The sequence below is a fragment of the Bos grunniens genome, chromosome 3, assembly GCF_055505025.1.
Source record: "Bos grunniens cultivar Pamir isolate PY7600 chromosome 3, Bosgru_T2T1.0, whole genome shotgun sequence".
Taxonomy (NCBI): Eukaryota; Metazoa; Chordata; class Mammalia; order Artiodactyla; family Bovidae; genus Bos; species Bos grunniens.
In genome coordinates this window covers 29,821,635-29,840,687 of record NC_141167.1, presented here as the reverse complement: position 1 = coordinate 29,840,687, position 19,053 = coordinate 29,821,635, and the positions used below count along the sequence as shown (strand labels likewise).

General features: G+C 50.0%; 1 protein-coding gene across 1 annotated transcript in view; it reads right to left on the bottom strand.

Moving 5' to 3' along the window:
• Positions 1-3,624: 3,624 nt before the first annotated feature.
• Positions 3,625-19,053, bottom strand: part of MROH7 (maestro heat like repeat family member 7) — a 45,003-nt gene continuing 29,574 nt past the window's right edge. Inside the window, exons 15-23 of the mRNA XM_086390012.1 lie at positions 18,115-18,252; positions 15,996-16,110; positions 12,491-12,631; positions 11,630-11,809; positions 10,599-10,754; positions 10,170-10,292; positions 6,469-6,571; positions 4,491-4,553; positions 3,625-3,950 (exon numbers count right to left, since the gene is read on the bottom strand). Of these exons, the coding sequence (XP_086246138.1) occupies positions 3,706-3,950; positions 4,491-4,553; positions 6,469-6,571; positions 10,170-10,292; positions 10,599-10,754; positions 11,630-11,809; positions 12,491-12,631; positions 15,996-16,110; positions 18,115-18,252 (1,264 nt within the window). The 3' untranslated portion in view covers positions 3,625-3,705. The remainder of the gene's footprint in view (positions 3,951-4,490; positions 4,554-6,468; positions 6,572-10,169; positions 10,293-10,598; positions 10,755-11,629; positions 11,810-12,490; positions 12,632-15,995; positions 16,111-18,114; positions 18,253-19,053) is intronic.

The window sequence follows — 19,053 nt, the reverse complement described above, 5'->3', positions numbered from 1 at the left end:
AAGATGCAGGTTTGATCCCTGGGTCAGGAAGATCCCCTGGAGGAGGAAAGGGCAACCCACTCCAGTATCTTTGCCTGGAGAATCCCATGGACAGAGGAGCCTAGCAGGCTACAGTCCATGGGCTCAAAAAGAGTCAGACACGATGACTGAAGTGACTTAGGACACATGCACAAACCCCTACCCCCCACAGCTGAGATGGCAACAAGGCCTCTGGGCTAGGTGTGCCTTCCTGCAACCACTGGGTTCCCAGCAAATGGCTGCTGGGCCCTGCATTGGATGCCACAGTCTCAGGAGCTCACAGCCTGGTCTAGAAGGAAAGATAGGCACGCAGCAGACCAGTCTAAACCCAGTCTAGTCACAAGCCGGCTCAGTGGAGGAACAGAGGAATGGCTGTTCCTTGGGGGGTTCGAGGAGGGTTCATTGAGGAAGTGATGCAGATCTCAGAGCAGAGATGGGGAAGGTCTCTGCAGATGGATAGGGGCTGGAGGGAAGTTGGGCATTTTAGGCAGTGGAAGTCCACGTGCAGAGACATGGGGGTGGGTAACAGCCTGCATGCTGAGTTAAAAGGAAGGTCAGCAAAGTAGGTGGGGGTCATAGATCAAAGGGTGAAAGGTTGCTGCAGAGGACGGTGAGATACTGACAGACATAAGGGAAAATTTGTCCTAGGAAGGCCTGGGTTGCCAGGTGAAGGATTGATAGGAGATGCTGGGTTAAGAAATTGACGAGGAGGATGCTGGTGAGAAGCCAGGGGAGAAGAGAGATCTGAAGCCCAGAAGCAGAGCTAGCAGGCTTGCCCGTTATTTGACGAATGAGACAGACAGCAGGGCTCAGGATGACACTTGGAGGGGCCATGAGCCCTTCAGGGCCAGGACTGTGTCATTTACCTTCTGTGTCACCTGTGCCCAGGGGAACACCTGGTCCGTATGCTCTCTTCTTCCAAATCTAAATCTCCTTTTCCACACTTCCTCCTCCAGCCTAGTCCCTAATGATTCCTGTATTATTCTCCTCTTCATTTCTTCTCTTCTTGAATACAGAGCCTGCAAAGTCATTTTGCTTCCATTTTAAAAGTGTGATTCCTATGAAATCCCATAAGAACTAGTTTTGCAGGTGATGATAGGGAAGGTTCAGAGAAGGGAAGTGCTCTTTGACCCTTCCAACTTGAGGCTGTTTGGGGGCCGTTGCCAATAACTGAGCCTGCCAGGCGTCTCTGTGTTTCGAAACCACCCAGACCTAAAACATGGCAGCTCTTCTTTGTCAAGGCCACCCAGACCTGGGCTCTGTCTAGTGAAAGTAGCAGTGTCTCTGGGTGGAAAGGGCTCAGGCATGGGAGTTGGGAGGCCTTTGGGATCCACACTTCTAATTGCTTCCTGGCGTGACATTAGACAAGAACCACCCATCTTTGAGCCCTGTCCTCATCTGTAGCACATGGATAATAAAGCCAGCCTGTCTTTCCCATGACTCCGTATGGCTACCGTGAGATTCAAACGGGGCAATGCTCATGAACATTCTTGGCAATGGACAAGGTTACGCAAAAGGACCACACACATTTCTTATTCTATCTCAGGCCCAGGATCCTGATGGCCTTGGCCTACATTTGTTGGAAGATGATTGTGTGGTCATCTTACAGACTTATGTCTCTTCCTGCTCTGCACATACACCCAGGGAATCTTAGCTCACACCTGTGCACAGATGAATATCCCAAATCTGTTTACATCTTGGATCCCTCTGCTGAGCTCCATGGTGTGCAGCCAGTACCTAGGAGATATCTCCACTATCATGGCAGACAAGCCCCTCAAGTTCACCATGTCCAGAATGAGCTCATCCCTCCCCAAACCTGCTCCTGGTCCTGAGGACCACTCAGTGGGGGACATCATTGGCCTGGTCATCTGCCCTGAAATCTGGGCACCATCCTGAGGTCTCGCTGTCCTTGCTGTCAACCACCAGATTCTGAAAATTCTTCCCCAATCTCCCACAGGTCCAGTCATACTGTCCATCCTGCATTGTAGCCCAGGCCCCTGCCAGACCTCGAAGCCCCCGGCCAGACGTCCTTGTCCGTGTTCTTTTCCATCCCCCACCCAGCACCTCCCCTCCGCTCCTGCATGAGCTTTCTTCCTCTCCTTTTTTTCATTTATTCCTCTGAGCCTTCCTCCTTTCCTCCTCCTATCACTCTAATGTGTTTTAATGTGCATTTTTCAGTTTGTAAGTGTCCTTTGCAAATGTAACTTCTTTTGTACATGCATTTTATATGTTGTTTTTTTTTCCCCCTCAGCACTAGGTTTTAGGTCCCATCCATGGTGCTACATGTACCCTTACTGCTTCGAACTGCTGCATGGGACTCCACAGTGCCCATCCATCCCCTCAGGGTGGATCCCCAGGCTGCCTCCTGTCCCAGGCATCACAAATAACACTAAGAGAGACTTCCCCATACATCTCGCCTTATGGACCTGTGGGAAGATTCCCTGAGATGTGTGCCCACGGTGGAAGTGCTGAGTCATGGGCATGCATAAACTTAATGTGACTGTGGAGTGATAGGTTCCTGTCCAGAATGGCTACTGCCATCCCCACAGCAGCGCCTGTGTATGCAAAGGAGGAAGCTCTCTAAAGCAGACATCCTCCTGCATCTCCCCCTGCTTTGCCTCGCCCCTTCCCACCACACCTTCCCAGGCTCTCTGAAGTCGTCTCCTTAACACAGGCTCCAAGGCCTTACTAACCCAGCCCTTGTCCTCCTCTCCCCTCCCACTCTGAGCTCCAGAGCACCTTCAGATCTGCCATTGATTCTTGGTCTCATGTGCCCTGCTCTTCTCCATACATGCCTGATGTGTAGGCATCTTTCCAAACCCACTGGAGGGGGTGTCTCTTTTCTGGGAATCCTTCCCTGATCTCCCACCTGCAGTTAGCCTCTGGACTTCACAGTCCCCACACCACTGTTCAGCACAGCATTGACCTGCTGGGCTGTTGGTGTTTTACATCTCTAATACTTCCATGAGGCCAAAGTTTATCAGCCTCAGCACTTTTGACAATTTAGGATGGGTGTGTCTTTGCTGTGGGACTGTCGTGTGCACTGTGGAATGTTTAGCAGCATCCTTGGCCTCTACCCACTGATGATAACAGCCCCCTCCCCAAGTGGAAACAACCAAGAATATCTTCAGACCTGTCCAAATCACCGCCAGTTGAGAACCACTGCATCAGACTATCAAATGCCCGGGGCCTGGGGCTGGGTCTCATTCATGTCTGTATCTCTGGCACTCGGAGCAGGCCTGGTCCAGGTTAGGTGTTCAGTAAATGTTGCCCGAATGAGTGGTGGGCAATCTCTGGGCAAAGACTCGAGGGTGGGGCTCAGAGATCAGGATTCTGGGATATGCATATCATGGGGTGGGGATGGGGGGTCTCTTCTTTTTCTTCTCCAAAGCCTACCCAAATCATCATCTCCTTTTGTTCTTATTCTCTCCCTGTAAGGGAGGGGAAGCTGAGACATCTGGCAAACTTACTGTGTGACATTAAACAAGCCATTCCACCTCTCTGGGCCTCAGCTTCCCCATTTATAAGACAGCCTACGGGCATCTATGAATGTTGACTGAGTCAATAATAAAGAACTTGCTCATCTCACAGGAAAAACTCCATGGGGAGAGGCAAGCTATGTGGCATTTATAGTGAGTGTGGCTGGGGCCATGGCCACCTCCAAGGAGGGCTGGGGGCTCAGGAACATCACTGCTTCAAAGATATCTTCCAGGAGCCCAACACCTGCATGATCCAGGAGCGCCGCTGGTGGGAAGTGGGCAAGTTCTCACAGCTAGGGCTCCAGCGGTGCGTGGTGGCCGGGTCACACACCCATGAGTCCCCGTGCGGCAGTGGCCAGGAGTTTCGCCAGCAGCTGGCCAGGATGTTGTCCTGGGCCTGGGCAGCACAGATGCACACTGATGCTTCTGGGTCGTGTCTCAAGTTTTCCAGAGCTGAGTTATGGGGAGGAGAGAGGTCACTTGTTAAGTCTAGGTCCCCCACCTGAGTCTCACACCTCATCCTTCTCACTTCATATCTTAGCTTGGGTACTCTGCTCAGCATCCCCTCATCTCCCAGCTCTTCAAATTGTGCATGTCTTTCAAAGCTTGGATCAAAACCTGCCTTCTCCAGAAAGTCTTCTTGGACTGCCCAAGCCTTCCTTCATGCTCCCATCAGCTTTCCCAGTTATGAAATTAACATGCCCCCTTAAGAGTGTGAACTACTTGCTCCGCACTAAATGGTTTTTGATCTTGTTTTCCGAGTCTGGTTTCCTGGATTGTAAGCTCCCCTAGCAGGTGGACTGTGTGTTCTGTGTCTTAGCGACTCCACAGTAGCTAACATGTACTCACCTGGGTCAGTGCTAGCACAGCTGGACTGAGCTGAAGCCCCTGGCATTGGGTCATGTGTAACCCTCCCCTCTCCCATTCCCTGCTTCGAGCCTACTCATTCCCACACTGGCTCTGCAAATCTCGCCAGTGCAGGACAGGACTCACCAGCTTTAACTTCATTCATACGATCTTCTGTCATGCTGCTCTCCATACAGGGGACCAGGGACCCTTGAGCATAATCCAAGATGTGAGTGGGTCCATCTCCTGATTCTGACCGCCCCCCTCAGACCAGACCTCCTCGGAAAAGCTCTCCTGGTCCCACAAACGAGGACACAGAGAACTTCGTCTTGACCCTGGGTCAGATTTCTTGAGAGGGGTCCTGGGATGGGTGGAAGATCCAGTGGGTAGAGAGGGCAACAGGACAGAGACAGGAGCAGGGCCGAAGCTGACTCTGAGAGGCGGTCCTAGGAGATCCCTTCCCCAGGCTGGTCTGTAGTGTTCTCATCCAAGACTCAGGGAGGTGCTGCCTCGGTGCCCCCTCTCCAAGGAGCAGTAACAGGAGGGTACCAAGTGCCTCGCATACCTTCCTCTCAGGTGGTTGGTGGGGTCCCTGGAGAGGCTGAAACTCAGTTCCTCGGCAACATAGCTCAGCCCTCCCCTGCTGCAGTGGCTCCTGAAGTACCTGCAGATCCTTGAATGTGCCCTACCTCTCAGAAGGCCCCTCCCGTACTTTGTACCTTACTAATTCCTATTTGTCCTTGAATATTCAATTTAACGTGGCTGCTCCTCTAGGAAATTTTTCCCTACCTTGCCCCAAGCTAGTTATAAATGCCTCTTTAGGCTCCCAGAGTCTCTGTCTCCACCTGTGTACACACTGTGATGTGTTTTACTTGTGATTCATGAACATCTCCCGCCAGACGTGGGGTTTCTTCAGCTTAGATCTGCTAGGGATGGGAGAGCGGGAAAGATAGTCTGAGGGCCTTTGAGACACTTGCTCAAGGGCATGTATATGTGCATATTTCTAGGGCAAGTGTTCCTAAATTTCTATAGGGTCTCACAAAAGATCTGTAACCCGCAAGAGGTTAGGAATCAAAACACCAACATTCTTGGAAGTGAGTAGTTTGGAACAAGATTTAGAGAAGCCAGAATTTAGGAAATACATTACTCTGTTTGAGGAGCTCCCCCTGAGCATGTCCCCACAGCCCAAAGGATGCCCCCTCCAGCCTGGGCATTGCTTATCTGTCCCAGAACTGACCATGTTAACAGCTGCCCCCACATATCCCCAGTCCTGACCATCAGCATCACCTCCTGAAAATTTCTTTGTTTCTCTAGACTAAGTGCAGTGCCTGACACAGAGCAGAGGCTCAATCAGTGTGTGAGGCAGAAGCCAATAGATACAGGCATGGATGACAGGACGAATGAAAAATTGCACACGAATTGGGCAAAGGTACAAGGTGGGGGCCTCTCCAAGCCTCTCTGCAGTAGAGTCTCCTGCAGACCCTTGAAGGATATGTGGCTGTTTGGGGGAGGGAAGGGGAGTGGCTGAGAGGAGACAGCATACTAACAGAAGTGTCCTGTGGAGGATTCTGAGTGAAGGGAACCTACTTGGTTTTTTCCCCAGAAAGACAGAGGTTGGGGTTGTGGGAAGAAGGAGGAAGGTGACTGTCACTGGGGGAGAACCTTTATCTGCCAGTCTTCACATTTTAAAAAATTCTCATCCAGGCCACAAAGCAGGAGTTGATCCCTATCTCGCCAATCGCCTTATAGATCTTACAGAGGAGGCTCAGTTGGCATCACACAGAAAGGGGATTATGGAGCTGAGATCCTAGTTCGCTTCCCCCTGTGCAGACCGGTGCTTCCTGCTGCAGGGCAGGCTCCTGCTGTGCCTGGACCTTGCTGTATTGGGGGCGGGAGGTGGGGTAGGTGAAGCAGCGATTCTACTGCCTACAGATGCCAAGGTTATGACCTTGGTCCACTTCCCAAGCAGTGATCTCAGAAGAAGGGAGACCTTGCTAATTTATATCAAAGCTGTGTGCTGGCCAAGCCTTGCATACAAAGGGAGGCATCCACCCTGGGCCAGAAGGGCCACTGTTTCCTTCCAAGGGGAGGAAGCAGCAGAACTAGGTCTGCCAGGGCAGGTTACCTATGAACATGACTGATGACTTCCGGAGGGAGGCCCGAGGACTCTTGGCATACTCCAAGCTCTGACTGAGGAACGTGAAGGCGCTGTCTCGATGGGTGTCCACCTGGGACAAAGAGAAACCAGAGAATGCTGGGCCCTCAGAGGGAATAACCTCCCATCTACCCCTCCCAAAGCCAGGAACCAGGACCCAGTCAGGCAGCTGAGCCCTGGCCCTTTGCCTCCTACATAACTCTGCTACCCATTCTGGACTCTTCCAGAAGCCAGACTTCATGTTCTCTTAGCTGACTGCAACAATCATGTTAATGATCTTCCTGCCTTGGGTGTCTCCTTTTCTAATCCACCCACCTGCTCCAGGCCAGAAGGCAAGTTCTAAAATGCAAGTCTAGCCAGAGCTGAGAATGGATATGGCATGTGAGGGACATGACTAAGGAGACGGGTCTAACTAGGGTGAAGGATTCAAGTTACAAAGCAGTGGGAATAAACTACAGACTTAGGAGGGTCTTAAAAGTCCTTCAAATACAGACAGAAATAGGGCTTCCTTATGCATTAAAAAATAAGAAGCCAGCATCCATTCTTAATAGGGCAATGACAAAGTAATGTTTTAGGCAAAATAGTCTGACGGCGGTGTTCAGTTGGGTTTGATCAAGTAGAAACCAGGGGGCAGGCAATCTGCTAAGAGACTGTTGAGGGAGATAAAGGGAGGTCTGGTCTGATCACTCTCCTATTGACAATCTGCATGTCAGGGAGTAACTGTGGTGCTGGAGAAGACCCTTGAGAGTCCCTTGGACAGCAAGGAAATCCAACCAGTCAGCCCTAAAGGAAATCAACCCTGAACATTAATTTGAAGGACTGATGCTGAAGCTGAAGCTCCAATACTTTGGCCACCTGATGCAAAGAGCCAGCTCATTGAAAAAGACCCCGATATTGGGAAAGATTGAGGGCAGGAGGAGAAACGGATGACAGGGGAAGAGATGGTTGGATGGCATCATCAACTATATGGACATGAGTTTGAGCAGACTCCAGGAGATAGTGAAGGACAGGGAAGCCTGGCATGCTGCAGTCCATAGGGTCGCAAAGAGTCAGACACAACTGAGTGACTGAACAACAAGCAATAACAATGTCAGGGAGTAAACTCTTGGGCTTAATGTGCAAAGTGTTCATGATCATGTTCTTTCTCAGCCTTAGGTCTTTCTCTACCACTGCCTCCATGCACACTATGCATGCTCCAATCCCAGGTCGAGGCACAACTCTGCCCAAGTCCGTGCCGGACACAAGCCATTGCTCCTGATTGGAGTCCCTTTCCTTCTTTCCTTCCTGATGAGTCCCCTCTCATTCTTTGAGGCTCAGCTCAGAAACCGTCTCCTCCCTGAAGACATCCCTGCAGCATGTTGCACAGCCTTTGTCATGGCACCTATGACACTGGACTTATAATGACTTATACCTGTCTCCCCCACTGGATCTCTAGTTCCCCCAAAAGAAGGGACCTTCTCACTCAGCTCAGAGTCCTCAGCACCCTGGATGGAGCTTTGCATGGTACAGGTGCCCAGAAAGTATTGGATGGATAAATGTATAAATGACTAGATTACTGACCCCTCCCTAAAGCTAAGGCTAGAGGTTGACCTTCATATGAGCAGAACTGTTGATGCTTGGAGAGCAAAGAAGAGACTGAGAATCCAGAGGGTCTAATACAGAGGTCACAAGCTGGCAGCCCACAGGCCACAAATGGCTGGCAGGGTAGAGGCCTGTGTTTTAACTAAATTGATTGTTAATTAAAGTCTTATAAAAATCTAGCTTTTCTTGTGAAACTGAAGGAGCTCTCCATTCGTGCTTTCAAAGAGCCTGGCCCCTCCAGGTTGCCATGGCCCTACCACCCCTACATCACTTATCTGCCCAGTCACTGGTCATGGTTAGTATTTGAATTAGCAGCACTGGCCAAACACTTCCTCCAGGCCTCTTTTTCCCTCTGTAAAAGGAGGTAACAATATTAAGCACTGGATTGCAGAGGCTTTGAGCACTATTGATAATGATTATCACTGCAAAATAACAATGTGTTATTTTGTTTATTTGTTAGGTTGGTGGGGGAATGGGGATGCTGCATGCCCCACCCAGACCTCCCTTAGGGTGTGAAGGATTTATTCCCCCAAGTACAGATTGCCTTGGTGGAAGAGAACTGCTGGCCCGGTCACGTCCCTTCCCAGGCCAGCTGGCAACTGATGACAAGGCAAACCACAGCCTCAAGACCTTCTTCAAGGGGCAGAACCAGAAACTGACAGACCACTCAGTCGGTGTGGAGACCTGACCGCCAGCCCCCGTGTGAAGAATCTCCGCATCATGCTGGCTGAGACCTTCCCTGAAACCACACTGCGGCTTGACCCCTCTGCCACTTCCACTCCCTGCCCTCCCTTCCACAGCAGCTGGTCCCAGGGTGCTCCCTAATAAACCTCCTGCATGCTAACCTCTGCCTCAGAGCCTGCATCCTGGGGAACACAGCCGGTGACTACAGGAAAGGTAGATGGGCCTAGATGGCAAAACGTCCGAAATGGTACATGAAGGAACCCGGCTGCATCGTGCAGTGTAGCGTGTCACTGCGTGTAGGGCTCTCTCCTACCGCAGAATGTTCTCAGGTGTTACCTGGACAGGGGGTTCTGTGGCTTAATAATTTGGGGAAACCATGAATCAACCAGGAAATTTCCTCAGCACAGAGCATTTCAGAGTTGTAAGGTGCTGGTGACACTGGCAAATCTCCAAGAGGAAGATAATGATACAATCTTTCCCAAACTTACTTGTCTTGGATCTTTTCTCTCCTGTGGGGTATTTCTTGTAGGACTGCCATCACAGCGAATACATGCTGGAAATTACTGTTGTAGAAGAGGGAGCAGGTAGAGTCCCTCAGGCAGGGATATGATATAGACAGACTCGGGTTTTAACCAGATCATTCTGGTAGCCTGAGTGGGGAATGCATTGGAGGGGCTGAGATTCAAGACTGGGGGACTCACTGGATGGCTGGACCCATCTGAGAAACATTTATGACCTGAACTAAGAGAATAATAATGGGAAGGGGAGGAAAAAACAGATTCAGAGGTATTTAGGATATGTAAGGTTGATCAAAGTGAAGGTGAGGGGGATCAAGAAGCCTTGGATGGTTTTAGGTTTCAGCTTCGGGGATTTAGAAGGAGAGAGAACTGACGTTGGGAAGGCCTTAAGTTCAGAAGAGATATGCTGAGTTTAGTTGTGTGTAGTCATTGTGGGCAGGGGAGGGCTTCCCAGGTGGCCCTAGTGGTAAGGAACCTGCATTGCAAAGCAGGAGACATAAGAGACATGAGTTTGATCCCTGGGGTTGGGAAGATCCCCTGGAGAAGGGAATAGCAACCCACTCCAATATTCTTGCCTGGAGAATTCCATGGACAGAGGAGCCAGGTGGGCTACCATCCATGGGGTTGCAAAGAGTAGGACAGGACTGAAGCGACTTAGCATAGCACACACACAGTCATTGGGAGAGATGTCCAGTAAGCCTTGGAGAAGGAACACCAGAAGTGGGGAGAGAAGTCAAGGCAAAGATGAACTTCCAGGAGCCAACAGCTTGTAGGTGGTAATGGAATTGTCAGTAAGGATGCTCGTGTACAAAGGAGGAAGAGACGAGGAAAGAACTGGCCACCTCCAACACACTCATAAGAACCCACTGTTGTCTTAGAAGCACTCACAAGGTACTTGCAAATTTTGGCCACCGTCTGCTGCTGGTTGTCCCAGGGCTTCCGGCTGTAAGCTTTTTTTGGCAATTCCCAAGCCATGAAGCAAGAACAGCGGAACAGGGTCTTCACACATTTCTGGGGGCCAATAGGAAGAGAATACCAGAGCTATGCAATTCCAGAAGAGTTGAACTATGCTCCGGAAAAAAAAAAAAAGTATGAAACTGGATTTTGGGAAAACAATTCCTATCAATATTTGAAACATACAAGGAAAGTTGGGTGTTTTGAAAAGAAATACTGGCATGAGTACCTTTTGAAAACAGGCTTGGCCAGACTTGGTTGCCTGTGATTGTCTGTGTGTGTGTGCCTAGGATTGTCTGTGATTCCAGGCTGGGTTCTGTAAAGCGGGCTGCACCCTCAGGACTCAGGGCTATGCACACTCACCTGGCTCACCTTGGCATTGCCCTCTTGCATGGTCAGCAGCAGGGGCACCAAGGTGCTGATCAGCTGCTCCTCCACAGCCGGGGTGCGGGGCGACCGCAGCTTCTGAACTACCTTGCCGTACAGGTTGATGCAGGAGGTGCGCACGTCCTCTCGTGACTGGGGCAGATCCAGAGGCTCAGGCGAGCTCCATCCTCCGGGAGGCTGCCTGCACCTCTGTGCCCCACGCAGAGGCTCATGGCCTTCTTCCCACTCATTCTGAGGGCCCCTCCGAGCACAAGACCCACAGAGACGAAGAACACTGAAGGCCACCTGATGGGGGTGATCTGGGGCTGGCTTCCCCCTCAACAGAGCCTGGGTCAGGAGCTCTGCCCACTCTTCCCAGCAGGGACCCCACTGTCCTAAAAGGTGCCTTTGTGCCAAGTAGAAAAATGCTCCCCTTTGCTGAGACCAATCAAAGAATTGTGACCCCCCACTTAGGGGAAGAATGGGGGAGGGGAGAGTTAGGAAGTTTGGGATTGACAGGTACATACTGCTGTATTTAAAATGGATAACCAACAAGGACCTACTGTATAGCTAAGAGAACTCTGCTCAATGTTATGCGGCAGCCTGGATGGGAGGGGAGTTTGAAGGAGAACAGATACATGTGTGTGTATGACTGAGTCCCTTTGTGGTCCACCTGAAGCTATCACAACATTGTTAATTGGCTATACTCCTATTACAAAAAAAAAAAAAGTTAAAAGGAAAAAAATTGTGACTCCTCTAGATGGACCAATCACAGACAGGCAAGTCTCTGGGGTAAGGAGCACACAAAAAGACCTCCCTCTATGAGAACCAATTAGAGAAGGAACTTTCTCTGTGCAAACCAATTACAAAGAATTTGGACCAGTTGGGACGAGCGCCCCTTCCCCTGGGCTGACTCAGCCCTGCTCAGGTCCCAACGGGCCGTGGGAGCTATTACGACCCCCAGAGTAGTAAAGAACTGCCCTCCAGGTGTTACACCCCCATCCTTCCACCCTCACGAAATTCCTTACATCACTGAAGTGTGGCAGCAGAATCTGCAGTATCTCCACATAGACTGAGTTGTCCATCAGCTTCCGATCCTGCCCCTTGAAAATGGTCTTGAGGTTGTGGACTGCCTCCACCACCAGCAGCCCATCCACACTCTTCAGACCCTTCACCATGGAGGGCAGGAGGGCCTGCACCTTGGCAGCCTGCAGAGAAGGAGTATTTGGGATGGGGGCTCCTATCTGATCTAACAGGTGAGGGGCCCAGCCTCTGAGTCACAGAGATGAACTTGGTCAAGCAAGTCCTACCTCCAGGCTTTTGCTTATGTTATCCCGCCTGCCTGGTACGCCCTCACTCAAACTTCTTTGTCTCCAAAGCCCTCTCTGGCCTCACTGACTCCTTCCTAGCCTGCAACCCTGAGGGCTTTTGCTGTCTCCCCACTTCTTGGCACTATCTATAGATGATACCCTGTGTTGTTAGTTTTCTGAGTCTATGTCCTGTCCCTTTGTCCCTCTAAATCATAAGCTGTAACGACAGTGCTTAGTAGAGAAAAACACAGCACTTTTTAAAAGGCTAATGAAACAACAACCTGCGACTCAGCTTCCTAATCTCTAAATTAGGAATAATTACTGCTATCCCCAGCCCCTCCTAAACATACTGCTCTTAGGGTCATTGTGAAAAATCTGAATTCGGAAAGTACTTTTCAAAAAATAAAGCATGTAGGGAATTATTAATGGATATCCATTTTACAGATGGGATAATTAAGACAGAGAAAGAAATGAGCTCTGATTCCAGTCACCAGCATTGGAGAGTTGCGAATGGCCAAGCTCCATCCTTCCTCTTGTCAGGGCCTTGGCTGCGTGGGCTCTCCCCTGCCTTCCACTCACCTTTTCAGTCCTTTGAGCCAGGATGACCAGGCCTCGGATGGACAGCACCTTCATGATGGGGTCCCGGTGGCTCAGGCCTTCTGCCATCCGCCCCAGAGAGTACTCCTCAGGGATCCGCCGTACCTGCTCCATCCGGAGGAGCTGAGGGAATAAAGAGAATTACTCCTCAGTGCAAGGAGTACCCTCAGGGCCCATTTGCCTCTGGGGCCTCATTCACACCTATCCACCCTCTAGTCTGTATTCTTACCACCAACAAGCTTCTAACCAAGCTTCCCATCATTCATGGAATCACCCAGGCTGTTTTGTCCCTTCTGTGTGGGCAGGGATGCTCTTCTGCCAGGCCTCTCACCTCCACTCTAGCCCCATCTCACCATGCACGGCTCCAGCCAAAAGTCAGCCCCCTGAGCCATGTTTGAGAGTCCCCAGGCCTCACCTAGGCTGACTGCCCCCTTCTCTGCACCCCTGGGGACCCTGAACACAGAAACCTTATTGCCCCGACGTGCTTATGCACCTGCCTCCTGTATCCTATCCCCCTGCAGCTTCTGTGAAGACACAAACTGAGCCTTTCTCCTTGGGCACCAGTTACTGATACAAGCTCTGGGATAGAGTGTGTGCTCAGGGAACCCTGGTTGCATGAGTTCACAACCAAGAAATGGTTCCTTTCCTTATTGGAATTGTCCTCCTCTAGTGCCCACTATTGCAAGGTTAGTACCATCGGCCCCACTTTGTCCCAGCCCCAAACCAGGCATCATCCCCATCTCCTTCCTCTCCCCTGCCACCTCCAGCACCCAATCAGTCTTCAACTCCTGCCTAGTCATCTTCATAAGCACTTCTCCCATTTGTTCCCTGGCCCTGCATCTACTGTGACTATTGAGACCACGTGTCTATGATGAAGAGAAAGCTGGAGAGAGCAGACAGGACAGCTGATGGGGTGGGGGTGGGGAAGGCAGGAAAGGTGGGGCTCCACCTACCACCCGCCCTCCACCCATCCATAGAACTACACTCAGCTGCTCTGCACCAGGTTCTGGGCTGTGACTAGAGACACAAAAATGTGACAATCGTAACAGCAACAGAGCTGACTTGGGGAGTGCTTCCTGCGCTGGCACTTTTCATGAACTCACTTACTCCTCATCAAAACCCTATGAGGTGGGCAATTCATTATCCTTGTATTGTAAATGAAGAAAGAAAGGCACAGACAGTTTCAGCAACTTGCCGAAGGTCACACAGCTCCCTTGAGGACTCCACCCACCACTGGGAGAAGCAAGTACCCCCTCAGGCACAGCATGGGGGTCTAGGGGATCCAGGAAAGGACATCTGAGCAGCATCAAAGCACCACTGTGAACATGTTGGGCCACCACTTCTGAGGAGAGAGAGAAGGACTTGAAGCTGGGTGAGGACCCCTGTCCCAGGGAGGGAGGGCCACTGCTCAGGGCTCCAGGGGAGTGCTGGAAAAGATTAAGCCTACAGTCCCTGACCTTATGGTAACGCCTCTCCCACAAGGGTAACCAGGGAAGAGGAGCCAGGTGGGCAGAGCTGGTCTGAATCTCTCTGGACAGCTTGAGCTGTGTGACCTTGAAAACTGCCCCTTATCTCACCAACACATGAGCATCACGATTCCTGCTTTGTAGGGCTGCTGTGCAGATGAGTGGGGTCATATACGTAAGAGGTCAGCATGGTGTTCAGCACATGGCACACCCTCAAGAAATGATACTTTCCCAGCTCCTCACCAGGGTCACGGGGATCCCGGCAGAGCTGAGACTGTAACCTGGACTCCCGACCCCAAGACACATGCATGTCCTCCTGAGGTGACACATTCTGCTGGTACCTGCAGAGCCAGGCAAAGTGCTTACCTGGGTACCCACTCACCCATCTGATCGCCTCTTCTTAGAGACCTTCTTGGGGCTGGGTCTAGGGATGCCAGGCAAACATGATGTGGCTCCTGTTCCCCAGGCTCACAGTCCACTGGGGAGGCAGTGCTGGAATTGCCACGCTGCCCCTGTCCACCTGGCTGCCTTTACTCAAGGCCCAGTTCAAATGGCACCTCATCCAGGAAGCCGTCCTTAACCTTCCACTGTCTGAGCAGACAGTGAGCCTCTGAGCCCCACTGCACAGACCCTGGTGATAGCCCAGACCCACTGTGTGCCAGCTAGAACATCACAGGAGGAGGACAGGGTGGTGGTTAAGCAAGTGGGTTTTCCAAGTGTCATCGACTAGTGACTGGAGAACCAAAATGTGGTATGTACATACAATGGAATATTATTCAGACTTAAAAAATAATGAAATTCTGACCTGTGTTACAACATGGATGAGCCTTGAAAACATTATATGAAGTGAAATAAGCAGGACACCAAAGGACAAATATTGGTGGTTCCGTTCGTATAAAACCTAGAACAGGAAAATTCATAGAAACAAAGTAGAACGGTGGGCTCAGGGTCTGAGAGGACTAGGGAAGGAGAGTTGGTGTTTAATGGGTAGAGAATTTCAGGTTGGGAAGGAAGATGAAAAACTTCTGAAGATGGATGGTGGTGACAGTTGCACAAAAGTGTGAATGCACGTCACACTGAATGTACAGCCAGTGAGCTGTACACTTAAAAATGGTCAACATGATAACTTTTATGATATATATATATATTTATTACATCCATGAACACAAGCACACACACACAGCTAAAGAGTGAGTGTGTATTTTAGAGCCCAGATGTCTGGCTTTGAATCCTGGATCTGCCACTTACCAAGGTGTGTGGCCTTGGGAAAGTTGCTTAAATCTGTGCCTTGGTTTCCTTCTCTACAGTAGGGGTTGGAATAATATGTGCATCATAGGATTACTGTGAGAATTAGATGAATCAGTATGTGTAAAGCTCTAAGAATACACCTGAAAGGTAGTCAGCGCTCAATAAAATTGTTGGCCATTATTATTGGCAAGTCTTCCCTTCTGGGCTGATACTACCAACCTTGTCCTGACTCAACTCTCTCCAGTACCTGCTCTATACACTACCACCATACACTCACTCAGCTTAGATGTCACTTCCTCCAGGAAGCCTCCCTGATGTTTCCCCACCCAATACACCCAAGACTTTTGCTCACCCACCACAGCCTGAATTGCCCCCATTAGCACAAGTCACTCTGGTACCCTGTGATATAACTAGGATGTCCTCTGTCTCCCCTCCCACACCAAGAACTCCTGAGAGCAGGGCAGAACCAAGTTTATATTTGTGTCTCCAATCTGGTACCTGGTACACGGCAAAGGATGGTGGTTGCCCGGGGTACTAGGGGAGTCTGGGAAGACTGACACGGGGTGGAGGGATGGAAAGAAGAGGAGAGAGATAGGAAGGAGGAGGGAGAAGACCCTCGAGATCTTTTTACTCAAGAAAAATCATGTTCAGGAAAGACTCTAAAGTATTAAGTACTTATCACACAAGAGAAATGACCAGCAATGGGAATTGAGGCCTATGCTCCTGGGAAGGCCCGGGTAGCCCCTGCCCTGCTCTGGGCACCCGCTTGGTACCTCCACGAAGAAGGCGGTGGCGGTGATCTTGTGCTTCTCGTCGCCTCGCTCCAGGAGCGGGATGAGCAGGTAGAGGATGCGGCACAGCTCCTGACAGGAGTAGTGCACCATGGCCCTGGGGGTGAGGGAAGCAGTGCCCTCAGGCGCTCCAGCCCCAAGGGGACCTGCTGCATGGGGGTCTGGCCCCCACACTCAAAACTCTGGGCAAGCCCCAGTCCCCTGTGTTCCCACATCCCCAGGGTTTTCCACCTGAACAGGATCTCAGAGGCCATTTGATCACATTGCTTCATTTTACAGGTGGGAAAACTGACATGCAGAGTGGGAAAGTGACTTGCCCAAGACCACAGAGAAAATCAGTAAGAAAGACAGGCCTACGACCCCTGAATGTGCAGGACCACTCCAGGAGGAAAAGACAGGAAGGAAAGAACGTGAGGACCCACTGGCTGGGCGCCAGGCAGCAAGCCAGACGCTTTCAAGTCCTTACTGCATTTGATCCTCACCATTACCCTTTGAGGCAGGTTACTGTTGTTAATCCATTTCATAGATGAGGAAACAGAGGCTTTAAGTGTGAATTGCCCAAGGTCATAGAGCTGGAAAGTTGTAGAGCTGGCACCCCAACCCCGGGGTCCCTACTCCAGCTGCCTAGTTCATTCTACTAAGCCAGTGATGTTCCAAGTGTGGCCCCTGGATCAGCAGTATCAGCATCATCAGGGAACTTGTTAAAAAAAAAAAATGCACATTCTCAAGCCCCCATCTCAGACTAACTGAATTAGAAACTCTAGAAGCGGGGCCCAGCCATCAGTGTTTTAACAAGCCCTGTGGATGATTCGCCCTCAAGTCTGCACTGTGCTCTGTTAGTCAATGAATCCAGAAAAGTGTATCAGCCATGCATAGAATCTAGAATAAGATAGCCTGGGTTCAAATTCTGTTACCACTAGCTGTGTCACTTTGGGCAAATCACCTAACTTCTCTGGGCCTCAGAGTCCTTTTGGGTAACTCTGGGAAAGTAATAGTGTTAATCCATCAGTCATTGCTGCTGTTGTTGTTCAGCCCTGTGGACTGCCGCACACCAGGCTTCCCTGTCCTTCACCATCTCCAAGAGTTTGCTCGGACTCATGTCTGTTGATTTGATGATGTCATCCAACCATCTTATTCTATGTCACCCTCTTCTCCTCCTGCACTCAGTCAGTCATGGTGAGCATTAAATGGAATAGTCTGTGAATAGATGGCTCTTTGCAAGGTGCCTGGAGCATGCAAGTGCCCAATAAACACAGTTGTATCTTGAGACCCAAGAGGACAGCACCACCCTTGACACTCAGGGTCTACGGCTAAGAAGCAGGATCTTCCTGCAGGAACCACATTAGTGAAATCAAGGTGCTGCTGCTGCTGCTGCAGCCCCCTATCTCCTTTCCCTAAGGAGGCTGTGTGTGGCTGAGGGGAAGAGCCCTGATCCTGGTCAGAGGGATATTTCCCGGCCTTGCCACTTCCAGGCTGTGTGTACCTTTAGTGGATAACTATCCCTCTCTGAAACTTGGCACCCTCACCTGCAAAATGTGCATTAATAATCCTTGCCCCACAAGTCAGCATAATGATAACAGAAGCAAATGCGTTGAACTCTTACTATATGCAGAGGCTGTTCAAAGTATTTTAATCCTCACCCCAAATCTCAGAGGTGAGTCTTGTTATTATACTGCTGGTGGGAAAACTGAGACACAGAGAAGGAAAGGAACTTTGCCCTAGGTCACACAGCTGGGAAATGGTAAGCTGGGATTCAGAAGCAGGCAGACCTGCTCTCAGACTACACTCTAACCTGCTCGGCTAGACCATCATTTCTGTATTAGCATGGGAATTAAATTAATAATGTGGTGAGAAAGGTGCTTTATAAATTACCCAAGTAGCTCCACAATGCCAGGTACTGTTACAACCACAGTTTGTAGAGCATATGTCACCTTTCACATTTGTATTGTCTTCCTGCTGATGGAGACAAAACTCTGCCGATCTTAGAGAAGAGGTGAGAGAGCAAGGGAAGGGTCTTGCCCAGAAAGAGATGCAAACCCAAGTCCATCTGAAGACACTGAGGTCTCTTCCCTCCCTCTGACCCCTGCCCCGGGGTCCTCACCTGGCCAGCAGGGACACTCCGCGGTGGTGGTTCTCTGCCTGCCCCATAAGCTCCCAGCCACCTTGCTCCTCCAGAAAGTTAGCCTCATATGAGCAGCCCATCTTCAGCAGCAGGGTTTTCACCACTTTGACCACCCAGCTGCCAAGACAAGGGGAGCTGAGATCTCATGTCACCCTACTCCCAGCAAGCCAGACCTTAATATATAAAGAGCTCTTACAAATAAATAAGAAAAATTCCCAAAAGTCCTGTATACAATTAGGCAAAGAACAAGAACAGTTGCTCACAGAAAAGGAAATAGAAATGGCATTTAAACTCAACCACATTCATAGTAAGATAAATGCAATCTAAAATTACAGCAAAAAAAACATTTTTTTTCAACTTTCAGATTGGCAAAGATGAGACTGTGATGGCAAAGTTGTGGGGAAATGAAGTGTCATATACTACTGGCAAGCTGGGTGCTTTAGGAGGTACTTCATCTCCTTTCACTCACTGATCAAGAACTTTTCCCACCATATCTTCCTGTTCCATCATAATGGTTAAACACAGAAACCTTTTAATGCACCCATTCTACTTTCCGGAATTCATCCTATGTGTACAGTCACACGTAAATATCAAGACATATAAACAGCCTCACTCATGGCAGCGTTGCTTGTAAAAGACTGTGAAGCACCTAAATCGAGAGGATCCTGGTTAAGTGAATGGTGGTAGATTATAACCTACACAGAGGGATATTATGCGGCTGTTAAAAATAATGAGGCAGCTCTGTGTGTGATGATCTCAAAGACACAGTATATAATAAAAGCAGAAATATGTAACTGTGTAAGGTTCACTACCACGGGTGTGAAAGCAGAGAATGAAAACACATTGGCTTAGCTCTGCATCAACCCCGACCGAAGGGCAGGAAAGAACCCAGTTGTTATGAAAGAAAACTGGGGTAGA